The sequence below is a fragment of the Phaseolus vulgaris genome, chromosome 6, assembly GCF_000499845.2.
Source record: "Phaseolus vulgaris cultivar G19833 chromosome 6, P. vulgaris v2.0, whole genome shotgun sequence".
Classification (NCBI taxonomy): domain Eukaryota; kingdom Viridiplantae; phylum Streptophyta; class Magnoliopsida; order Fabales; family Fabaceae; genus Phaseolus; species Phaseolus vulgaris.
The window spans coordinates 6,972,163-6,997,458 of record NC_023754.2 but is presented as its reverse complement, the minus strand read 5'-3'; the positions used below and the strand labels follow the sequence as shown (position 1 = coordinate 6,997,458).

General features: G+C 37.5%; 1 protein-coding gene across 1 annotated transcript; it reads left to right on the top strand.

Annotated features, from left to right (window-relative positions):
- The first annotated feature begins 3,929 nt into the window (after positions 1-3,929).
- On the top strand, positions 3,930-4,418 carry LOC137831019 (auxin-induced protein X10A-like). The gene has a single exon (XM_068638503.1). It carries the CDS (start codon positions 4,026-4,028, stop codon positions 4,302-4,304), a length of 279 nt encoding a protein of 92 aa, XP_068494604.1. The 5' UTR covers positions 3,930-4,025; the 3' UTR covers positions 4,305-4,418.
- Positions 4,419-25,296: the final 20,878 nt, after the last annotated feature.

Below are 25,296 nucleotides of genomic sequence, written 5' to 3'. Positions count from 1 at the left end.
ACCCCTAAAATGGTTAGATCAGTTCACATCTAGCGGTCCCCATTTTGAAAAATTCAAATCGTAAGACATTACAATTTTTTCGTGCCAAAATATCTTTCTCGAACTTTGCAAGATACGTCCCATCTAAGACTCTGTAACAGAGCATTCATTCGGCGTTGTCTCTTCCAATACCATATGCGTTATATAAATATCCATAACAATCAAGGCAAAGATACATCATTGTTACTGCATTTATTGCTTAAGCATATACCAAATACTTACTCACTCAAGCGTTAGAGAACCTTTAGAAAGTACACTGAGAACCGAAGTTGTTTCATAATTTGATCCCTCTTTCATTCGAAGATTTGTTGAGTAAAGCTGAGGAAGAGTTTGGATATGACCCATGGGTGGTCTTACAATTCCATGCAGCAAAGATATCTTCCTAAATATAACTTCACAGTTGAATTTACTATAATCTAGCACGGTATATCTTCCTAAATATAACTTATATATTTCTTTTGTTCATTAGTTACACTGACAATCTTTACTTCCTCAGCATGAGCAGGTTTTGTTGTGCTATAAGAAAAAAAGGACTTTTTTTGTAATGTAAATTTAAAGTATTTTTACTTAGACCAAGGTGAAAGATCATTTTATTTGGGGCAAAGTTAATTTTTTCAATCATCTGGCAAGCAACATTCAAACGAAATTTAAATGTTGGGGTAACAGAGCCTTGATCCTTCATTGGTGTGCCTCCCTTAATGAATGTGCAGTAAGTATGAAGCTAACAAGAAAAAACTAATATTGCAAGAACCCATCCTCCTGGCATGGAATTGTAAGACCACCAGTAGGATGATCACACATGAATTCTTGAAATGAAGGTGTGTTCATGTATGATAATGGAATAGAAAACCGTTTGATCTTATCTCCAACATAAACTGCAAGAAAGCCTAATGGAACTTCAATCCCCTAAATGATGTTCATCTCACAATACTTGTTATGCAGAAACCTGTTATATTCTATTTCTCCACACAACAAATAATATACTGTTATAGATAACTCGTTTGAGAAAGAAAAATATTTTGAATTCTGATACTTGAAGTGCATGTAAAACTTCTAGAAAGCTAGCAAGTTAGGGTTAGAAGGGAGCAAAGGGTGATTTAGAAACCCTATTCCTAACTTGTAATGCAAGTTAGGGTTAGGTAGCTTGCATGACACGCTAACTTCACTTTTTCTCTCCTATAAATAGGAATCTTCTTCTTTTTGTAAATCAAACTTGAATGTATAAAGAAACTTTTTTGAAATTGAGTTCAAACACTCTCTCAAAGTTTCACTCTCACTCTTGTTATGGTTCAATCCCTAACTTAAGGTTCTTAGAAGAAGTTCTTCTTAACCTTACTTCCGTGTGAAGTTCCTCAATTCCACTCCTTCATTTGTTCAATATCCCTGCAATTCATTCTCCATTGCATTCGATCAAAGCACTTCAACAAAGCATGGAGTTCATAGCATGAGCAACTCAACAAGGATTTGAAAGAGAATAAGGTTCTTCATGATTTGCAGCAAAATAATTTTCTCGAGAACGTTATGAAAACTAGCTCTCTTCAATTTGCTATTTTAAACAACAAAATGACTATACAAATGTTTTGAATCAACAAAAAAATGACTATACAAATGGTTTGAATCTTGTTGAAGGTATAAAGAAACCAAAAGAACAAATGAATGCTAAAATCATTCTCCTCGAGGATAACAATGATGGAGAGGAATCTGATGACGATGATCATAATCATGAAGAAACCTCTCAAGGAGGTGTTAGAATTTGAGAAGTTTCTTTCTATATGATAATATGATGCATGATTTTTGTTATCATTTATTCTTTTTTAAATTATAATAAAAAAATTGCTTCTCATTACATATGAGAAGATAAATAGTAGTTTAGAATCTGTTGTAGGTCCACAAAATCAACTCTTAGGATTCATTTTATTCAGTGAATTTGTTGAGATTTTGAAGCATTATCATATGGTAATATACAATACCTTCTCTTATCCAATTTTGACTCACCAATATTCAATTAAAACTTATTCAGCATTTACTCTAATAATATCCTCACCACTGTTAGCTCTTTAATAGAAAGACACTATAGACAGTATCATCCTGATGCCCCTGCCTATCACTAGATCCAATTTGGATCAATAATTTCTTTAACCATATCATTTCATAAGCCCTCTATTAAATTATATGTAGAGATGGTTATGGCTTACGATCCCTTAATGGAAATTTCTTCATATATATCACTTCTCGCTTGGAAAGTAAAAGGTCAATGACTAATTCAATTTTGTATAGGGCACATAGTTGAACATTGTAAATATTTTATCTTTTTTCCCGATAAAGCTTTGCAGAGTTCAATTCTAGTTTGTTTCGATCAATTATACAAGTTTTAAGTTTTAAGATTTCACTCCACAGACAAAAAAAGAAAATACATACCTGGTTGAAGTAACTACTTTTGAAATAAGAGATCCGTGTAGTTGTGTGGCTTAATTAGGAAAAACAGAAGAATGAACGGCCATTGGAGAATGTATAGTTAGAAACAGTACAAGTTAGATCAATATCTATGAAATAATTGCTGCACCAAATTTCCTGATATATAATATCAGCTAAACTTGATTGATATTTTTAACAATGTTTTGTAAAAACTTTCTCATCATAGTAACATCATTTTACTTTCAAACTACAAACTAAAATAGAAAAAATTTAAAATGGAAGTTCCTTCTGTACAAAGTTGCCTCAGTTAATCTATGATCTAGCTCAGTCTCCCTAAGGTCCAGCCTGCTAGAGTGATTTACAAACTTGTCTCATCTAACATTATCTTCTATTTGCTTCCTCTAAGATTATCTATCTCAGGTTCTCCATGAAAATGCTTTACAACTGATTGAAGTGAGAGATGATATTTAGGAACTCATCCTCCTGGCATGGAATTGTGAGAGCACCCTTTGGATGATCATATCCAAATTCTTCTTCTGCTTTACTAAGCAATTCTTGAAATGAAGGCTGGTTCAAGTATGATACTGGAATCACACACCGCCTCATTTCATCTCCAACATAAACTGCAATATAGCCCTTTGGTACTTCACCCCCCTTGGAGGCCACTTGGATTGTAGAAACTGATGCTCGTCTAAGAATACCTTTTATGCGGAAACCCATTGTTTTATCTTTCTTCACTCCACAAAGAATATATTGATGTCAGAGGATTTGTGTATGAAATAAAATTTTAACTTCTATTACTTGAGGAATGCAATCAGTTGTGGTGCATGAAACCCAAACTAGTACTGCATATATAGTTTCCAAATGCCCTCTGCTAACTGAAACCTCAATTATTGATCTTTTGATTGTCTACAATGGATTCAACCAAGAGACAAGATCACAAGGTGTTGTCTTAGATATCTCCTTCAAGGACTTGGCAATTCAATGGGACTACTTACCCCGCCTTTTTAGATTCTGGCCAACAGATTTACCCCCTGCAAATTAAAATTGAAAGCATTGCTTATTCATGAGTTATGATGCTACAGCTAGTTCAATGATCGACATGCTTTAGACATCTCACATGCATCTCCATGTGTACACTAAATTGAATTGGAGGTTAGAAGAGAAGCAATATTGAACGCATGTTCACAGTGCCCTATGAACCACACTCTTTCTGTGTCTGGCAAATTTGAGAAAAACCATTTGAACTTCCATAAATGAAATTCCTCTCGCCAAATAAGTCAGTATCATGGCATTAGATTTTTTTTCACACATATACTTCTAAGAGTCCTATGGACATTACCACATGCCCTTGTCTAGCAGTTGGCCCATGACTATTATCTCATAATCTTTCACCAATAATTCAAGTACCCTTCTTACATAAGCTTTATCTATATATATTCACCGTTGCAAGCATTTTAGAACCAACACAAATCATTCACATCCTGAAGCAACAAAATTCATAAGCCTCAGCTCTCAAGCTCTATTCATACCATTTTGTTATCAAGTCTGAGCAAATCTACTACACAACAATGGGCTTTCGTTTACCTAGTATCAGAAGGGCATCGATCGCAGCAAACCAAGCATCTTCTAAGGGTATGGAGGTGCCAAAGGGTTATCTTGCAGTGTACGTTGGAGAGAAAATGAAGCGATTTGTGATCCCCATATCATATTTGAGCCAACCTTCATTCCAGGACATGTTGAGTGAAGCAGAGGAAGAGTTTGGATATGATCATCCCATGGGTGGTCTTACAATTCCTTGCAGTGAAGATGTCTTCCAAAGCACAACTTCACACTTGAATAGGCATTAAGTTTTGTACTATAGAAGTCTGACACAGAATTGAAGAGCCATTTTGTCATAGGCATCTTCTCAATTTGTAAACATAACTCCTTTTTGAGTAATAGGAAAAATTCGATTATAGTAATATTGTTGCTTCTTTTTATTTGTTTGATGACAACGAATTCAACTACTCAAGAGGCCCCTCTGTGTTAACTGTTTTTTGGATTGCAAATATTAACTTCAAGATGTAGAAGAAGGGTTTCTTGCTATAAAACAAAAGCAAGACGTGGTTGTCCTGATGAATTTCAAACAACTGGTTCCTAGCAATATTTTTACTAGAACCAACTTGAAAGATTAGTTTATGTGGAGTGATGTTAAATTTTGGGTTAACTTTGGAAACCCTTGAATAATACCAGCCTACTTCCATAGTCAAAACCCTTTTTTCTCATACCATTTATTGATGGCTTATCTCAAGTAATGCTTTGTATGACTTTTTTTTGTTATATAGATTTAGTTCGCATCAAAATGTTGGAGGTGGGGTTTTTCCTATAAAGAAGCACTTGCTTTGAATCATCTAGGATATGGTTCCTATTCTAGGTGCATCTTGTTTTATGGTCCATGGTGGATGGTAGTTTTAGGATGGGAAGAGGTGCCATATAGATAGATATCATCCTCTTTATCTGTAAACTTTATCTATAAACGGGTTGAGATACCTCTAAAGTATTCCCTTTTAATTAATTTAATTCTTTGTTGATAAAAAAAGAGCATCTGAATGGAAAGTGGTGGATGTTACAAACTACACGAACCTAAACAAGCCCTGCATGAAGGAACCATATTCATTGCCTAGCATTGACCGATTGGTGGCCTCGGTTGGTCGATTGGTCGCCGAAGTTATGCAACGTGCATGGGTAAATCGTCGCTTGGTGAGGTGAATGTAGGTGGCCTCGGTTATGGGTGTTTCGGTAAAGTTGAATGTTGCTTTGAGGTAACCTGTTGGTTATATTTTTGGGTATGGTCTTCTCACTTTAAAGTTGTTCTGCTCCAACCATAAATGAGAGTTTCTTTTGTGGATGATAGGAAGTTCACTTCTGGTTACTGTAATGGGTTGGGATATCCCTGAAGTATCCCTTTAATTTTATTTATTCATTGCTGATAAAAATAAAAAATAAAATTGACCGATTGGTGGATAGGGCGGCCAGACATTGAGTTTTGAGTTTCTTGGATGCATACTCTGGGTATAACCAGATTCGCATGCATCCAAGAGATAAGGAAAAAACGAATTTTTACTATTACTACGAGGTTATGCCCAACGTGGGTGCAACTTAGAGGTTGATGTATAAGATCTTCATGGGAATGAAACTGTTGTATAATTCACTAAGACTCGGCTAAGCCAAAAGTGGTTTAAAAGTATGTTGTATTGCACTTTTATTTAGGTAACAACCATCAAATTCCAAGGAAATTATTAGTACCAAAAGAGGATCATTATAGTAAAAGAAAGTTCCTTCTGCACAAATTTGCCTCATCTAAGACTATCCATCTCAGTCTCCATTAAGATGGTTGAAAATTGATTCAAGTGAGGTGACATCTTGGAACTCATCCTCTAGGGATGTAATTGTGAGACAACCTATTGGATGCTTCAATTAGTAATTCTTGAAATGAAGATTAGTTCAGTATGACAATGAAATCACAAATCACAATATAGACAATGATATGATGTACTGCTTGATAACCGGAGAAAAGTTAATTTTTTCAATCAACAGGCAAACAATATGCAGACTAAATTTAAATTAAGTGGTAACAAGGCCGATCCGGTGTGTCTTCCACTATATGAATGGAGTTCAGTAAGTATGAACTCAACAAGAAAAAAATAATATTTCATTAGGTTGTGCTGATTGTTTAGGAAAATAAACGATCACGTTTTGTAGTGACGGTAGAATGCAAAGAAGTAGAAAAGTAACTAAAGACAAATCCTCTGGTTTAGAAAGCAAAACCTAGAATGAGTCACATAAATAGAAGAATCCACCAACACGTAGCAAAACTTGTTTTAGGATAAATGTGTTGTGTGTTCCATGCCTAGCTCAACGAAAAACATTGAACTGCAATATGGCAGCAGAAGCATCATTAGCATTTTTGGTATGAGCTCAACATGGATTCATGACATTTGGTAAAATATACAAGTATTTTAACAATGGTTTTCATTACCACTTTCTCATCCATTTCCTTATCAGAAAAGAAAAGAAAAAAACTTTTTCGTTCATACAACTCTTTCTAATTTCCCAAGGAATACAAGGCAGAAACTAAAATGAAAATTTTTAACAATGAAACAAGTTCCTTACGTACACATTTTCCAATGATCTATCATTCTCTATCCTTCCTAATGATTTTTTTTTTTTTCAGCAATCCTTCCTAATGATACAAGTGAGACTTTGTAACTCATCAAAGCAGGAGTCATGTTAGATAAAGATCCCATAATGGATCACAAAATAGTTCCAAATAACCTCATTAGAATATATTCTAATATTAAGAGATGAGTTTAATCATAACTCATCCTCAGTATGGTGAGAATTACCCCATTTATATACTCTAAATTTACTTTATTTTTTTTAGAATTACTTTTACTTATATACTCTAAATTTACTCTATTAATTGATGTGAGATCTCGAACGATCTTTAGTGACTTCTGTACAATTGTCTTCCCTAAGAATATCTATGTCAGTCTCCATTGGCATAATTTGCGGCTAATTTAAATGAGAGATGACATTTAAGAACCCATCCTTTCGGCATGGAATTGGAAGACCACCCGTCCGATGATCATATATGAATTCTTCTTCTTCTGCCTTATTAAGTAATTCTTGAAATAAAGGTTGGTTCATGTATGATAATGGAATACAAAACCGTTTCATCTTATCTCCAAAATAAATTGCAAGAAAGCCTATTAGAACTTCAATCCCCTAAATGATCTTTGTCTCGTAATACTTGTTATGCGGAAACCAGTTACATTATATTCCTCCACGCAACAAATAATATACTGTGATAACTTGTTTGAGATTCTTGAATTCTACAAAGGAGTCTACCAAGACACAGGGATCACATGGTGTTGTCTTAGCGATGGCTTCAAAAGAGTAGGAATTTCAATGATGGACATGCTTTTGAGATTATGGCTAACACATTTATCCACTTCAAGTTAAAGACATCAAGAAAGGTCAAACCAAATGCTTGTTCATTGATTATCCTACTCTATAGCTCTTTCAATGATGGACATGCTTGGACATCTCATTAATAAATGACAGCTATTGATGTCAATCACGTACCCACTTGTATAAGAGAAGAGAAACCAATGTCTAAACCGTGAGTTTTCTCAAATTTAAATGGAGGTAAGAAGAGAAGTGAAATTCAATACAAGTTCATGCGACACTATATATGAACCATAGTCTTGAAAACTGACATCTGAACTTCCATAAACGAAGCTGGCAGTCCTATCCATGCATAATCAATGTCAACATCATGCCACTACATTTTCATTTTGCCTATACATGTGAGACTCCTCTTAGACATTACCACATGCCCTTGTCTCTCAGTTGCTCCCATCACTATTATTTCATAATCTTTCACCAATAATTCAACTACCCTTCATACATAAGCTTTATCTATATATATTCACGGTTACAAGCATTTTGGAACCAACACAAATCATTCACATCCTGAAGAAACAAAATTCATAAGCCTCAGCTCTCAAGCTCTTTTCATACCATTTTGTTCTCAAGTCTGAGAAAATACAACACAACAATGGGCTTTCGTTTACCTAGTATCAGAAGGGCATCGATCGCAGCAAACCAAGCATCTTCTAAGGGTATGGAGGTGCCAAAGGGTTATCTTGCAGTGTACGTTGGAGGGAAAATGAAGCGATTTGTGATCCCCATATCATACTTGAGCCAACCTTCATTCCAAGACATGTTGAGTGAAGCAGAGGAAGAGTTTGGATTCGATCATCCCATGGGTGGTCTTACAATTCCTTGCAGTGAAGATGTCTTTCAAAGCACAACTTCACACTTGAATAGACATTAAGTCTTGTAATATAGAAGTCTGACACAGAATTGAAGAGCCATTTTGTCATAGGCATCTTCTCCATTTGTTTAGAGTAACATTTTTGCTCCTATATATTTGTTTGATGACAACAATTCAACTACTCAAGAGGGCCCGCTGTGTTAACTGTTTTTTGGATTGCAAATATTAACTTCACGCTGTAGAAGCAGGATTTCTTGCTATAAAACAAAAGCAAGACATAGCTGTCCTGATGCATTTCAAGGCATATATAGAACACATGGTTCCTAGCATGGGAAGAATAACAATAGTTTTACTAGAATCAACGTGAAAGATAGTTTATGTTAAATTTTGGAGTGCCGAGGCCTTGAAAACAAGTGAGGTGTACGTTGAGTCATATGGATTGAGTGCAAGAATGATGGACGTGAGATAAATTAAGGGTTATCTTTAGAGACCCTTGAATAATACCAGCCTACTTCCATACTCAAAATCTTTTTTTCTCATACCATTAACAGATGCTTTATCTCAGTTAATGATTTTCTTTGGCTTTTGTTTCTTATATAAATGAACCTGTGATCGTTAGTACGCATGAGAAGGCTCAATGTTTCAATCCAATCACCTACCACAATTAATATCTTTTCTATTTCATTACTATACTGATGTTTCTATTTTCATCCAAGTAACAACTAATAATAACCTTGATGCCGGTGGTTGTGTAGGAAAATGGAAATTTTGATAACCCTAAGAAGATGATATCGTTTTGAAGTCATGGAAAGCAAAGAAGCACTTTTGTAACCGATGACAAGTACTATTTGGTGAGCAAAGGAGGGTGTCACTGTCAAGAATCTCAACCATGAAATTAGTTTAGTACTTTATCTGTTTGAGACTGTCCAGAAGAAGAAACATATAAGGGGTCTCCGGCGAGGGAGGGGTGAGAAACCTGGTTATTGCTGACACTTCATTTTTCTATACTAACTTTCCCGAACATTTTCGGGAGGGAGATTTATGGAAGGTTTTTCAAAGGTGGCGAAGAGTTCTGGACGTTTTCGTCTCAAGAAAGTTCAACGCAAGGAATCAAAAGTTTGGTTTTGTAAGGTTCCAGGGAGTGAAAGATTTTTTCTCTTTGGAAAGAGAACTGGATGCAATTTGGATTGGTACTTGGAAGCTACAGGTGAATCTTCCCAAGTATCAGAGGAAGGAGGAATCAAGGACGCAGAGAAAAGGGGGTCGAAGGTCCGGCTGGATTCCTAAGAAGAGCGTGACACAGACTAGGGAAGACTAGAATCGGAAGGGGGACCAGACGGAGCAGCGCTCGTTTGCTCAAGTGGTGTCGGGTGGTGCAGTCCAGAGTGGGCCAGAGCGGAACGTAAATGGTTCACAAGGGGTTGAGGTTACCCAACTCACTGTGGACTTAGAGCAGTTCTCCTGGTTAGAAGGGTGTTACGTTGGTTGCCTTAAGGTGGTTCCATGCATGCAGTTGATTAAGGAGAGCTTTGTCATGGGAGGTTTTAGCCTAGTCAGAATAAGATATCTTGGGGAAAGGTTTGTTCTACTTTCATGGGACGAAGGAGAAGGTTTGAGTAAGATCATTGCCGATAACAAATCTTGGTTCGATGAATTGTTCTCGCTAGTTATTCCATGGGATGACTCTTTCGCAGTGAAAGAAAGACTTGCTTGGATACATTGCAGAGGCATCCCACTTCAGCTGTGGTGCAACCAGTGCTTTACCAGAGTAGGGGCTCCGGTGGGGGAGGTGGTGGAGATTGAAGAATTAACCGAGAAGAGAGACATGCTGGAGTTTGCACATTTTCAGGTGAAAATACTAGTTAACAGTGTTATCAACATGGTGAAGGATTTTTGTGTAAGGTATCGTTCAAAGAAAAGGGTTGCACACCGGATATATCTTTCAAAAAATTGTTTGGCAAGTGGGATGGAGGTGGTTTAGATGTAGATACCGAAGCAAGCTCAGAAGAAGGAAGCTTAGGAGCAAGTCTTTGCGATTCAGTGGGTTTGGAGTTCGACGTGGCTAGAGGAGGAAGAGTAGTCGTCGATGGTGGAGGAGGAGGAGTGGAAGCTACCGGAGGAGGAAGAGCGGGGACTGGAGGGTCGGTCCAGGGCAAGATGGATTCAAATCCCCTCGGGAAGGCGTGCCTGCTACACGAAAAGTTATTCTCTCAAGAATAATTAAATGGCGCCTTGAATGTGAATGACTCTAATGGATCTGTTGGTTACTCAAAGGTTGAGATAGTGGAGTCAACATTAAATGCAGAACTGGCTTCTCCCAATAAGATCACGCCAGCGGATGTAAGGAGAGGAAGGGGTTTCGGTGCTGAGAATGCAAACATTGATGAGCGTGAGGTTAGATGCAATGGTGATAAATCAAAGGAGGGTATTTCTGAAGGTGTTGGAAAGGGGTCTTACGTGGAAGGGGCTCACTTCATGGAGCATGTTGGCCGTGGGCCCACTTCTTGTATTAAGGATGGCTATCCTTTTAGTGGTTGCGTGGAAAGAGGTGCAGTGAGTGGGAAAGAAGTGGGTGGGGCAGTTAATAAGGAACAATTTTCACAACAGAATGAATTTAAAGAGGTAGGTAGGAAGGCAAAGTTAACATGTCACTAGAGGAACGCGATTTTTGAGGCTTCTTTGGGTGGGAGATTCTATAAGGCCTGGACCTTCTTTTGGAGGAATTGGAACAAGTTGGGGTTAGGGTGGACGAAGAGGGAGATGTTGCACGTCAGTTACCACACACAACTTTAATGAATGAATTCCCAAAGGTTTTAATTATTCCTGGAGCGGTCGATAGTGGTTCTGATGGAAACCAAGTAGAGGACGCCCAAGCCCAAGAAGGGGCTCAAGCCCAAAGAATCACTAGTAGCATGGCAAGAGCTTTGGGAAAAGAGTGTCAAATGATGACTCTTCTTATTTCTCTTGTATAGTGGTACGTGGTGTGGATATTAAATAAATAGGTGTAAATGTATTAGAGAGAGTCACATTGTCCATGTGACTTAGTGGGAGGGTGTAGGTGTAATATAGGAGGTGGCAAAACTAGAAAGGAAGTCACATCTTCCTCATGCTCTAGTTGGCGCCATTTTAGTGTCATTTAGGGGGGAATTTGAATTTGATTAGCTTCTCATTTCAGCACCTCTTAGGCTATAAATAAGGTGCTTGCCTTTGTAAATTTCAGAATTGGATAATTGATATAGAGAAACTCTACTCATTTGGAGAGAGATTTGTGTGAGATTTGGATCTCCTTGCTTAGTCTCATCTTGTGAGCTTTTGGAGAGCTTCAAGTGGCGGCTTCCTTCACTCATCTTGGGACTCCATCACCAAGTGGCGTGAGCAACTCCAATTCCCATTCCAGTCGATCTTCAATCACCTAAGTCTCCTTCCTTTCATCTCCATTTCTGTTTTCAATCGGTAGCCTAGAGTTCTTAAGTGTTCTTCATCTTTTCACCATTTAATTTTGTGTTCATATGCTGTTTCTTAAGTTTCTGTTCGGTGCTTTGTGTTCTTGGTTCAGTTTTGATTTGTAATCTTGTTCCATGGATGTTCACAAGGAGATAGCACTCTTACTTGAGTTTGGAACATCATTTGGACGGCTATGTCTCCATTGATGATTCCTTAAGCTTCCCTGAGTCCAATTCTGTTTTCAACATTCTGTTTTGTTCTTGTTTTTCCTTTCAATTCCGCCAAGTGTTTGTGATAAGGACATGGCACTCATTGTTCAATGAATTTGGCTTATCTCTTGGATGGCATTATCCTCCATTGAGATGACCTTAAGTCTCCTTAATGTTGTGTGTCTTGTTAAAGTGTCAATCCAACTCATATCATGTGGTATCTAGAGCTATGGTTGTGTGCAAAAATTTTTTTTTGAGTTGCTGGACACTTTGATTCTGTTTTTGTGATTAGTGATTATGTTTTTGTGTTTTTTGAGTATTTCTTGCTGTTTTAATTGTTGTTAATCATTGTGCTTGAGTCATTTTAATTTTTGAATGCCTACTTGTTTTGTCTAGTCATGTTTTTCCTATAATGTCATCAATTCCTTGCAGTACTTTTCTTGCTACCTTTGGTTGATTGTTTTTATTTGAGTACAAATTTTGATTTCTGTTTCTTATCCTTTGGTGCATTTTCTTTTTAGTTTTGAGTTCATGCTTGTGTATTAGATCTATACAAGTTCTTAAACATCAATTCTATTGTATCTTTTGAAGTTTCTCCATTCTGTTTTTTCATTCCAGTATAGGTTCCTCTATTTTTCATAAAAACGTGCTGACTGTTTGGTTTATCAAAATTTCTGTGCTTACTGGAAAATTCTGAACTTCTGGATTTAAGTAGTTTGAAGTGTTACAAAAGAGTGAAAAAAAGAAGTACATCAAAATTCAATATGCAAAAAAAATTATAAATGAAATACGTACAGTGTGTAAAATTCTGACGCTGGAAAACGGTGATTCGGCAGTCATTTTCGGAAATTTATCACAATTAATTGGATTATTGTTTTTGAGTAATTCCAATGCCAATTTTTAGATAACATCTTGAATTTCCAGTGGTTAAAATTTCACATTCCAGTTCGCTTTCTACAGTTACAGTTAAATCTTTAAAGTCACGCACAGTTTTAAAAAAAAATTCCAGTAGCATTGTTTTTGTTTTCTTCATCTATTCTAGTACTATTCTTTAGGACTCCTTTGTGTGCTATCCTTTCATTGTATACCTTACGTTTCTTGCTTGTCTTTTAATTCATATTCTTTTCCAGTTTTGTCATACATTACATTCTGTTGTGGTTTAGCTTTTCTTGCTTATATCTTTTTTTGATTGTCTTCTTGTTTCCTCTAAGTTTTGTGGTGACTTGTTCTTAAGTGAGTGTGGTTTGCTTTGACATTTTTCATTTGAAGCTCATCCAATCCACAAATGAGAGGCTTGGCTAAGGAAAGAACACTTTTCTTGGAGTGGTTTGAGTACATTCTTTTGGCCTTTTCCAGCAAGCTACATTTTGCTTTATTCTGCTAACAAGTTTCCTTAATTGTTTGTTTCTGTTTTTGTGCCTTTTATCATCATGGCTAATTTTTCTAGTGGAGAATCCTCCAAACCTTGCTCACCTCAAAAGGCAGCTCTCTTTGAAGATTTAAAGAATGCTAGACAATCAAATGCACAATATCTTGACATGATAAGACAAATGGAGACAAGGCTCCAAAGCTTGGAGATGGCCTGTGAAGATGTTCATCAAAACCGGGAGAGAAGATGATGGAGATCAAGCTCAAGTGGACATGGAGGCCAATCATCAAGAGCAAGAAGAGGTTGAGGCTCAATTGGAGGACGCCCATGGAGGTCAAAGCCCACCTCAAAGGCTTACAAGAAGCATGTGCAAAGCTTTAGGAGCTAGGGGACGTTTATTTTCTCTTTTTGTAATTTCTTTGGTTGAAGGTGCTTAGAGGGAAACATTAGAAACCTCTATTGTTAAAGCATCTTTTAGTCTTTAGTTAGGAGTCTTAGGAGGGGGGGTGCGTTAGTAGATAGGTGTAGGAATAAAAAAGGAGGTGCCAAAGTGAGAGAAGAGATCACAACTTCCTCATGTCTTGTTTTAGGCGCCGGTTTCTTTTGTTTTTAAGAGGGAATTTTGAATTCTCTTAGCTTGATTTTCAGCACCTCTAGGCTATAAATATAGGTGCTGCCCTTGTACATTTCAGATTTGAATTTAGACTAAAGAAACTATACTCAATTTTTGAGAGAGCATTGGAGAGCTTTGTGCCTTCTTCACTAGTCTTATCTTGATGGTTCCATGGTTACCTCAAGTGGCGGCTTGCACACTTATCTTGGAGTCTCCATCCTCCTAGTGGCGTGATCATCCAACCATACATCCATCTTCATGAGCTTTCTCTTCTCCTTCCTTCCTTCTCTTTTGATATTCATGTCTTAAGCTTGTGTTCTTGTGTTTTGGTTCGACACTTTCATTTTCCAGCAGCTGTTCTTCTTCTTCTTTGTTTTTGGTTCGGTGCCTTTTATTTTCCAGCACTTCTAATTCAGTTTTCTTATCTTTTGTTCGGTACATTTCAATTCTAAGCCATTTTGTTCGGTGCCTTTGCATTTTCTTTCAATTCAATCGGTTCAATTTGACAATATGTGGAACTTCCACATGAGTTTGTGTTTTGGCACTAGTTTTGGTGAGTTCTTGTTCATAGAACCTTGATCCAATTCTATGATAAAGTGCCTATCTCATAACCAACTCAAGATGATTCCTAAGAATGTCAAGAATCATTCTAATTGTGCTAGTGGAATCACATCAGAAGACATCATCATTATCATAGGCATTCTTCAAGGACTTCTCACTCTTCTCATGCATATCATGAAGGCAATGAACGGCGAAGGCACCATCATCATGAAGAGAGGCGCCAACATGTGGCTGACCCTTATCCACCTATTGTAAAACTCCCTAGCTTTAGTGGTGAGAGTGATCCTAATGTGTACTTAGGGTGGGAGGCCAAGGTTGAGCAAATATTTGATGTAAATGGGGTTATAGATGATCATAGGGTTAGATTAGCATCTTTAGAATTCTTAGACTATGCCATGCAATGGTGGTATCAAACTCTCTTGGACATTGACCTACACAAGAGACCGCCCGTGGTCTCTTGGGATGATTTCAAAGCTTGTCTACGCGCTAGATTTGTGCCTCCACACTTTAGGAAAGACCTATTGTTGAAACTCCAAAGGTTTCATCAAGGAACGCTAAGTGTGGATGATTACTTTAAACAACTAGACACGCTTTTAATTAGAGTTCATATGGATGAGAGTGAGGAAGCCAAAATAGCTAGGTTTGTTAGTGACCTTCAAAGGGACATTCAAGACGTGGTAGAGCTACAAGAATATTCTTCATTACAAAATGCAGTTCACCTTGCTAGTAAAATTGAAAATCAAATTGCAAGGAAAAATGCTTTCAAAAATTCTTCTAAAGATAGCTACTACCACTCTTCTTGGAAAAATAAAAATAGCTCTTTTTCAAATCTCCCTTCTAAGGACTCTACTTTCAAACCTAGAGATTCTAAGCCTTCCACTTCCACTTCTAGGCCTAAATCACCAACTAAATCGTCTAGTAAGAAGTGTTTTAAATGCTTAAGCTATGGACATATTGCTTCTAATTGCCCTTCTAAACGAAATATGTATATGCATGATGGGGTAGTGGGTAGTGAGCATGAGTCCGAAACTTCTAGACATTCCTCACCTTCTAGATCCCCTAGTGAGAATGAGAGTGAAAGCCCACATGAGGGTGACCTATTGGTAATAAGACGCATGCTTGGACAAGTTTTAAAACCTTTTGATGAAAGTCAAAGAGAAAATATCTTTCATTCAAGGTGTCTTATTAATGATAGGGTATGCTCTTTGATTGTGGATGGGGGGAGTTGTGCTAATGTGGCAAGCACAAGAGTGGTAGACAAGCTTGGATTATCTACCATCTCTCATGCCAAGCCCTACAAATTACAATGGTTAAGTGAGGTAGGTGAGATTATTGTTAACAAGCAAGTCCTCATTACATTTTCTATTGGTAAATAGAAAGATGAGGTCTTGTATGATGTTGTCCCAATGGAAGCCACACATATTCTTTTAGGTAGGCCATGGCAATTTGATAGAAAAGTTTTTGATGATGGCTTTACCAACAAAATTTCTTTTAACTTCCATGGGCACAAAGTCATTCTTAAGTCTCTCTCTCCAAAGGAAGTACATGAAGACCAAGTTAAAATGAGAGAAAAGAGAGAGAAAGAAAATGATAAAAAAAGTTCCAAGAGAAGCCTTCTCTTGTCCACACAACAAGTTAAAAAGGTAATAGTTACTCAAAAGCCTATTTTTTTTAGCTATTCCTAGGACTATTGAATGTGAGTCGGCTAAGGATAGTCCCACATATTTGGACAATTTGGTAAAGGAATATGAAGATGTGTTTCAAGATCCTCCTAAAGGCTTACCACCTCTAAGAGGGATTGAACACCAAATAGACTTCATGCCCGGGGTTTCTTTACCAAATCGCCCTGCATATAGGACCAATCCCCAAGAGGCCAAAGAGATTTAACAACAAGTTGAGGATTTATTAGCTAAGGGGTGGGTACAAGATAGCATGAGCCCATGTGCTATGCCTGTCATACTTGTCCCCAAAAAGGATGGGACATGGATGATGTGTACGGATTGTCGCGCTATAAATAACATTACCATCAAATATAGGCATCCCATTCCTAGGTTAGATGACTTGTTGGATGAATTACATGGGTCTAAAATATTTTCCAAAATTGATCTTAAGAGTGGTTACAATCAAATTCGTATTAAACAAGGTGATGAATGGAAAATCGCTTTTAAGACCAAATTTGGTTTATATGAGTGGTTAGTCATGCCTTTTGGCTTGATTAATGCTCCTAATACCTTCATGCGACTCATGCATCATGTATTAAGAGCATTCCTTGGCAAGTTTGTTGTGGTTTACTTTGATGATATTCTTATATATAGCTTGTCTTTAGAAGATCATGAGTCACATGTTAGACAAGTATTAGAAACTCTTAGGAAGGAAAAGTTATATGCTAATCATGCTAAATGTTTCTTTGCATTAGATCATATAGGGGTGCATGTAGATCAAACAAAAGTTGCAGCAATTCAACATTGGCCTACACCCACCAATGTTAATGAGGTACGAAGCTTTCATGGACTTGCTAGTTTTTATAAGCGGTTTGTGAAAGACTTTAGTACAATTGCCGCACCATTAAATGCCATAGTAAAGAAGGATGTGGTTTTTAAGTGGGGACAAGAGCAAGAAAACGCTTTTTAAACTTTGAAGGAAAAATTGACTAGAGCCCCCATTTTAGCCCTTCCTAACTTTGCTAAGACATTTGAAGTAGAATGTGATGCCTCTAATATAGGCATTGGGGCTGTTCTCCTTCAAGAGGGACACCCCATAGCTTATTTTAGTGAGAAACTCAAAGGGAGTCATATCAATTACTCCACTTATGATAAAGAACTTTATGCTCTAGTTCGAGCTTTGCAAAATTGGGAACATTATCTTTTTCCAAAGGAATTTGTGATCCATAGTGATCATGAGTCCCTTAAATATTTGAAAAGCCAAAGCAAGCTTAATAAGAGACATGCTAAGTGGGTGGAGTTTATTGAACAATTTCCTTATGTGATCAAACATAAACAAGGTAAAATTAATGTGGTTGTCAATGCTCTTTCAAGAAGATATACCTTGTTAAATGTTTTGGATGTTCAATATTTAGGATTTGATCACATAAAGGAACTTTATCATGATGACCTAGATTTCTCTGTAATCTATCAAGAGTGTTCCAAGGGAGGTCACAAAGACTTTTTCTTACATAATGGTTTTCTTTTTAAAGGAAAAAGACTTTGTGTTCCCCAAGGATCCATAAGACAATCTCTTGTTAGAGAGGCTCATGAGGGTGGGCTTATGGGACATTTTGGGGTAGCTAATACTTTAGACACATTGCATGAACATTTCTTTTGGCCTCACATGCGCAAATCCGTACATAACTTCTGTGATAAATGTATAGCATGTAGGAAAGCTAAATCTAAAGTCCAACCCCATGGTTTATATACCCCTCTTCCTATCCCTACAATGCCTTGGGTTGATATTTCTATGGATTTTATCTTAGGACTACCCAAGACATCGAAGGGTAAGGATTCCATCTTTGTGGTAGTGGACCGTTTTTCTAAAATGGCTCATTTTATTCCATGCCACAAAGTGGATGATGCATGTCATATTGCAAATCTCTTCTTTAAGGAAGTTGTTCGTTTACATGGACTTCCTAGAAGTATAGTATCTGATAGGGATTCCAAGTTCTTAAGTCACTTTTGGAGGACCTTATGGGGGAAACTTTGCACAAAACTTCTTTTTTCTACTACTTGCCACCCTCAAACTGATGGTTAAACTGAAGTGGTTAATAGAACTTTGGGACAAATGTTGAGATGCTTTATTTCCAGGAATCCAAGGGTTTGGGAGAATTTACTACCTCATGTTGAGTTTGCTTATAATAGGGTAGTAAATTCTACCACTGCCCATTCTCCTTTTGAGGTTGTTTACGGGTTTAATCCCCTCACACCTCTAGATCATCTTCCCATTCCTATACTTGATGAGGTTCTATGCAAGGACGGTTTTGAAAAGGCTTCCTTTATTAAAGACTTGCATAACCACATCAAGTTACAAATTGAGAAGAAAGTTGGTCAGTATGTTGAAACTGCCAACCAAAGGCGCAAGGCATTAATCTTTGAGCCCAACGATTGGGTTTGGCTTCATTTAAGAAAGGATAGATTTCCTTCTCTAAGGAAGTCCAAACTTATGCCTCGTGGTGATGGCCCTTTCCAAGTCATCAAGAGGATTAATGATAATGCCTATGAGTTAGATATGCCTAATACTTATCTTGGTAGTAATTCTTTCAATGTTACTGATCTAACTTTTTTTTATGCAGGTTTTCCAAATTCGTGGACGAATTCTCTCCAACCCGGGGAGTATGATGGAAACCAAGTAGAGGACGCCTAAGCCCATGACGCCCAAGCCCAAGAAGGGGCCCAAGCCCAAAGAATCACTAGTAGCATGGCAAGAGCTTTGGGAAAAGAGTGTCAAATGATGACTCTTCTTATTTCTCTTGTATAGTTGTAGGTGGTGTGGATATTAAATAAATAGGTGTAAATGTATTATAGAGAGTAACATTGTCCATGTGACTTAGTGGGAGGGTGTATGTGTAATATAGGAGGTGCCAAAACTAGAAAGGAAGTCACATCTTCCTCATGCTCTACTTGACACCATTTTAGTTTCATTTAGGGGGGAATTTGAATTTGATTAGCTTCTCATTTCAGCACCTCTTAGGCTATAAATAAGGTGCTTGCCTTTGTAAATTTCAGAATTGGATAATTGATATAGAGAAACTCTACTCATTTGGAGAGAGATTTGTGTGAGATTTGGATCTCCTTGCTTAGTCTCATCTTGTGAGCTTTTGAAGAGCTTCAAGTGGCGGCTTCTTTCACTCATCTTGGGACTCCATCACCAAGTGGTGTGAGCAACTCCAATTCCCATTCCAGCCGATCTTCAATCACCTAAGTCTCCTTCCTTTCATCTCCATTTTTGTTTTCAATTGGTAGCCTAGAGTTCTTAAGTGTTCTTCATCTTTTCACTGTTTAATTTTGTGTTCATATGTTGTTTCTTAAGTTTCTGTTCGGTGCTTTGTGTTCTTTGTTCAGTTTTGATTTGTAATCTTGTTCCATGGATGTTCACAAGGAGATAACACTCTTATTTGAGTTTGGAACATCATTTGGACGGCTATGTCTCCATTGATGATTCCTTAAGCTTCCTTGAGTCCAATTATGTTTTCAGGATTCTGTTTTGTTCTTTTTTTTTCCTTTCAATTCCGCCAAGTGTTTGTGATAAGGACATGGCACTCATTGTTCAATGAGTTTGGCTTATCTCTTGGATGGCATTATCCTCCATTGAGATGACCTTAAGTTTCCTTAATGTTGTGTGTCTTGTTAAAGTGTCAATCCAACTCATATCAGGCTCTTTAGATGGAGATAAGTCAGAAGAAGAAGAGGGAGCGAGGATGATTGAGGTGTCACCTTTGAGGGCGAGTGGGAGATCGTTTACTCCGGGAAGGGAGGAGGAGGGATTGGGGGCGGACTTGGATTGTTGCTAGGTAGTTGGAGGTGAAGGAGGGTCTTCGAAAGGGAGGATGACAGATTTAGTAGGTGACAAAGCTGGAAAGCAACTTTCGGTGGACCAAGTTTTTTTGGTCCATCAAACAGGCAGTGCGTCGAATTCTATATTCAGTACTGATAGTGCAATAGAGAACTTAAATATAATTTTCTGGGTGATGACCGATAAGAATGTGGCATCTAGTGTTTGGGGAGTAGGGAAAGAAGCAGGGTTTTCGTTTCCAGGTGAAGAAGAAATAGTTTTAAACCGTATTTGTTCGTTGTATAATCAGGGCGGAGTAAGCACGAGAAAGATGTGGAAGGAGAGGAGAAAGGTTGTCAATGAAGTTAATTAGTTTGAATATCAGAGGGGTAGGAGGTACGATAAAAAGGAATTATGTAAGGGATTTTATCAGCAGGGAACAGGTGGATATGGTGTGTTTACAAGAGACAAAGTGTTCGGATTTTAGTAGGGAGAAGATATGTCTACTTTGGGGAACAAACGAAATAGAATGGGTGGAAAACAAAGCTATAAATAGTGCAGGGGGTGTGCTTACAATGTGGAGTAAAAAGTCGTTCCAGTTATCCAGATTTGTAAATGGGAGAAATTATACGGTATTAGAGGGGTATTGGATGAGAGGTAATGGAGCACATGTAACTATTGTGAATATCTATTGTTCTGGTTCGTTAAGGTTAAAGAAAGAGCTATGGAACGAGGTTTGTAGTTTCAGACAGGGACAAATCTCAAAGGCTTGGTGTGTTATTGGGGATTTTAACTCCATTAGACGGCAAGAGGAAAGGAAGAGTGTGATTTCGAATACTGATTATTCTAGAGAAATAAAGGGTTTCAATGATTTCATCGAAAGATCAGAATTGGTAGACATCCCACTGGTGGGCAGGAAGTTTACATGGTTCAAACCCAATGGTTTGGTAAAAAGCAGAATAGACAGGGTGTTAGTCTCTAAGGAATGGCTAGAGTTTTGGCCAAACAGCCAACAATTTGTTTTTAAGTAGATCAATATCGGATCACTGTGCTGTTATCCTGAAGGAAGTCTCAGAGGATTGGGGTCCGAAGCCTTTTAGGTGTTTGGATGTATGACAGAAGGATAGCAGGTTTAAAGAGTTTGTGAGACTGAATTGGTATTCTTACAAGGTGGAGGGAGGAGGAATTTTTGTGTTTAAAGAAAAGTTGAAAAAGTTAAAAGCAGACATAAAGGTGTGGAAGAAGGAAGTTTTCGGTGATGTGAATCACGCTAGTAAGGAAATCCAACAGAAGATAGACGAATTATACATTCGTGATGACGATGTAGGGTTAGTTGAGTCTAAAAGGGAAGAAAGAAAGTCTCTATGTGCTAAACTTTTTGTCTCGAAGTCTAAACAAGAGGCGATTTTATTTCTGAAAGCAAGACAGAGTTGGATAAAGCAGGGGGATCTAAATACAAAGTTCTTTCATTCTTTGGTAAAATGGAGGAGGGCAAGGAATCAGTTGCATGAGGTTTTTGTTAATAACAAATGGTGTGATAGTAAGGAGGAGGTAAAGGATAAGGTTTGTGAGTTCTTTGAAGAAAGGTTTTCTAGGAATGATTCTTGTCAGGTCAGATTGGATAAGGTTGAATTCAATTCCATTTCAGAAGCTGATAATGAGATGCTAATTGGTGAATTTTCAGAAGAAGAGGTCAGAGCCTCGATCTGGGGGTGTGACAGTTCAAAGAGTCCCGGCCTTGATGGTTTTAACTTTGGTTTTATAAAATCTTGTTGGGACATCTTGAGGAAGGACGTGGTGGCGGTAGTGAAGGATTTTGCAGGGTTTGGCAGCTGGCCAAGAGGATCGAATGCATCGTTTCTTTGTTTGATTCCAAAAGTAGAAAATCCTCAACAGTTAGGGGAGTTTAGACCTATTTCATTAGTAGGTTGCTTGTACAAGATCATCTCTAAGGCGCTTTCCTTACATTTGAAAAAGGTGATTGGAAAAATCATAGATGTTAGACAGTCGACTTTTCTTGAAGGAAGGGGTTTATTGGACAGCGTGCTTGTTGCGAATGAGGTTCTGGAAGAATATAAGAGAAAGAGGAAGAGTTGTGTTTTCTTCAAAGTCGATTATGAGAAGGCTTATGACTTGGTGAACTGGGATTTTATATATTATATGTTAAGGAGGTTGGGATTCTGTGATCGTTGGATTCGGTGGATAAATGGTTGCTTAGAGTCAGCTTCAGTTTCTGTCCTTGTAAATGGGAGCCCAACTAGGGAGTTCTTCCCTAAAAAGGGTCTCTGCCAGGGCGATCCGCTTGCTCCTTTTCTCTTCCTCATTGTGGCCGAAGGGTTAGCTGGGGTGACAAGGGTAGCAGAAGAAAAGAAGTTGATTGACAACTTGGAGGTTGGAAAGGATAAGGTAAAGGTAAATATGTTACAATATGCGAACGATACATTGTTCTTCTGCGAAGCAAATACCAAAAGTGTTTTTAACATAAAGGCGATTTTGCAATGTTTTGAGCTCTCTTCTGGGTTAAGGGTTAATTTTGCGAAGAGTAGGATTGGTGGGACAGGGATGGATCAGGTTGTGCTTCAGAGGTTCGCAACTATTCTTAATTGTGATACGATGGTTTCTCCTTTTATTTACTTGGGTATGCCAGTTGGTGGGAGTCATAAACACGACAATTTTTTTAATGGGGTGATTGAGAAAGTTCAGGCTAGACTAAGTAGGTGGAAGGGAAGATGTTTGTCGATGGCTGGGAGGATTTTCTTGATTAAGTTTGTGCTCTCTGCTATTCCACTATTCTTTATGTCGTTATTCAAACTGCCTTCTCGGGTGGCAGGAAAGCTGATTAGGATGCAAAAAGATTTTCTCTTGGGGATGGGGTGCAGAAGGAAGGAAGACTGCTTGGGTTTCTTGGAGATTGGTCTGTAAGCCTCGCGAGTTTGGGGGACTTGGGATTATTGATCCAAAGTTGTTCAACTTGGCTTTATTGGGGAAGTGGATCTGGAGGTTGGGTTCGGTCGAGGGTCTTTGGAAGGAGGTTGATGGAGATCAAGCCCAAGAGAACATGGAGGCCATTCATCAAGCTCAAGAAGAGGTGGAGGCACAAATGGAGGACGCCCATGGAGGTCAAAGTCCACCTCAAAGGATTACAAGAAGCATGTTCAAAGCCTTGGGAGCTAGAGGACATTTATTTTCTCTTTTTGTAGTGTCTTTAGTTGAAGGTGCTTAGAGGGAAACCTTAGAAACCTCTTTTGTTATAGCATCTTTTAGGTTTTAGTTAGGAGCTTTAGGGGGGTGTATTAGTAGATAGGTGTAGGAGTAGAATAGGGGGTGCCAAAGTGAAGGAAAGGATCACACCTTCCTTGCTTTGCAAATTAGCGCCGGTTCTAGATGGTTTTTGGAGGGAATTTTGAATTGTTTAGCTTTCATTTTTCAGCACCTTAGGCTATAAATAGAAGTGTCTTCCTTGTAAAATTCAGATTTGAATTCATCTAAAGAAACTATACTCAAAATTGGAGTGAGCATTTGGAGAGCTTTTGAGCTTCTACTCTAGTCTTATCTTGAAGGACCATGGTTTCCTCAAGTGGCGGCTTGCACACTCATCTAGGAGCATCCATACTTCTAGTGGCGTGATCATCCAACCTATCTTCCATCTTCATGAGCATTCTCTTCTCCTTCCTTTCTTCTTCTTCAATTTGTTCATGTTGTCTTGTGTTTTGAGTTGTTGTTGTTTCGGTTCCTCTAATTTTCCAGCACCTATTTTCTGTTTGTTTCTTAATTCTGTTCGGTACTTTTGTTTTTGATTCAATTCTGTTCGGTCTCTTCTTTTTATTTTTTCCTTTGTTGATTCAATTTGACAATATTTGGTTCATCCAAATGAGTTTGGGATTTGGTACTTGTTATTGGTGAGTTCTTGATTTTAGAACCATGATCCAACTTCTAAGAAAGTGCCTCTATATTTTCCAGCTCAAGGTGATTCCTCAAAGTGTCAAGAATCTTGTTCTATGTGGCTATTGGAATCACATCATGTGGTATCATGAGTCTTAGGTTCATTCTTGTTTAATTGTTGAGCTGTGTGCACTTTATTTCAAGAGCTCTTTTCAATTTCTTGCAATTTAAGTTTCTGTTTTAGAATTTTAATTGAGTTTTCTTGCTGTTTTTCTTTTGCTCCAAGTGTTTGAGGAAAGATTTATGGCACTCATAATTCTTATGAGTATGGTTGCTCTTTTGGAATGGCATTATCCTTCCTAGAGTTTACCTTATGCTTCCTTTCACTTGTTACAATTTGTGTTGTGTCTTTTAATTTTTGAATCATGTCAAGTTTTGTCTTAGTCATATTATTCCATATATGTCATTACTTCTAGTAGTACTTTTATTGTTTTGATTGTTTCTTGCTTTGGTGTCATACAATTTTTCTGAATTGATGTTGATCCTTTGTGCATTTTCTTTTTAGAATTGAGTTCATACTTGTATTCTAGACCTATACAAGTTCCAATACATCATTTTCTATTATGTCTTTGCTAGTTCATCATTCTGTTTTTTATTCCTATTAGGATTCCTCTGTTTCTGAAAACAGTGCTTACTGTTTTTCCTTATTGCAACTGATTTACGTACTGTAAAATTCTGAAATTCTGGATTTGAGATATTCAAAGTGTTAGAAAAGAATAGAAAAAAGAATCATTCAAAAATATGAAGTACACAAAAAATGATAAATAAAATAAAAAAAGTGTACATTCCTGCCGAAAAAAATACGGTAATCTGGCAGCGATTTTAAAAAATTTATTTCTCTCAATTGGCTAACTGTTTTTAGTTGTTTCCAGTTCCATTTTTGAGTTAACATCTTGAAGTTTCTGTGGTATAAATTTCATAATCCAGTTCGCTCTACAACGTTCCAGTTAAATCAGTGAATATCAAGCACAGTTTGCATTTTAAAAAAAATTTTCCAGTAGCTAAATTTTTTGTTTTCTTCATCTACTCTAGTGCTTTTCCTTAGGTATTCTTTTGTGTGCCTACTTTTCTCATTGAGTTCTTTATTTTCTTGATTGTCTTTCATTCTTACTCTTTGAGTTTGTCTTGCATATAGTATTCCTTTTGCAATTACCTTTCCTTGCTTCTACCTTTTTCTTGTTTGTCTTTATTGTTTCTTTGGTTTTGTGGTGGTTTGCTCTTAAGATTGGTGTGCTTGCTTTGACATATTTCATTTGAGGATTTCAAGGCCTCAAGATCAGATTGGAGCAAGAACATTATTTCTTTGAGAGTGATATCTTTTTCAGCCTTAATTTCACTTCGGCAGTTTCAATTGCAAAGCTCACTGTTTTTGCTAATTTTTAACTTGTTTGCTGTTTTT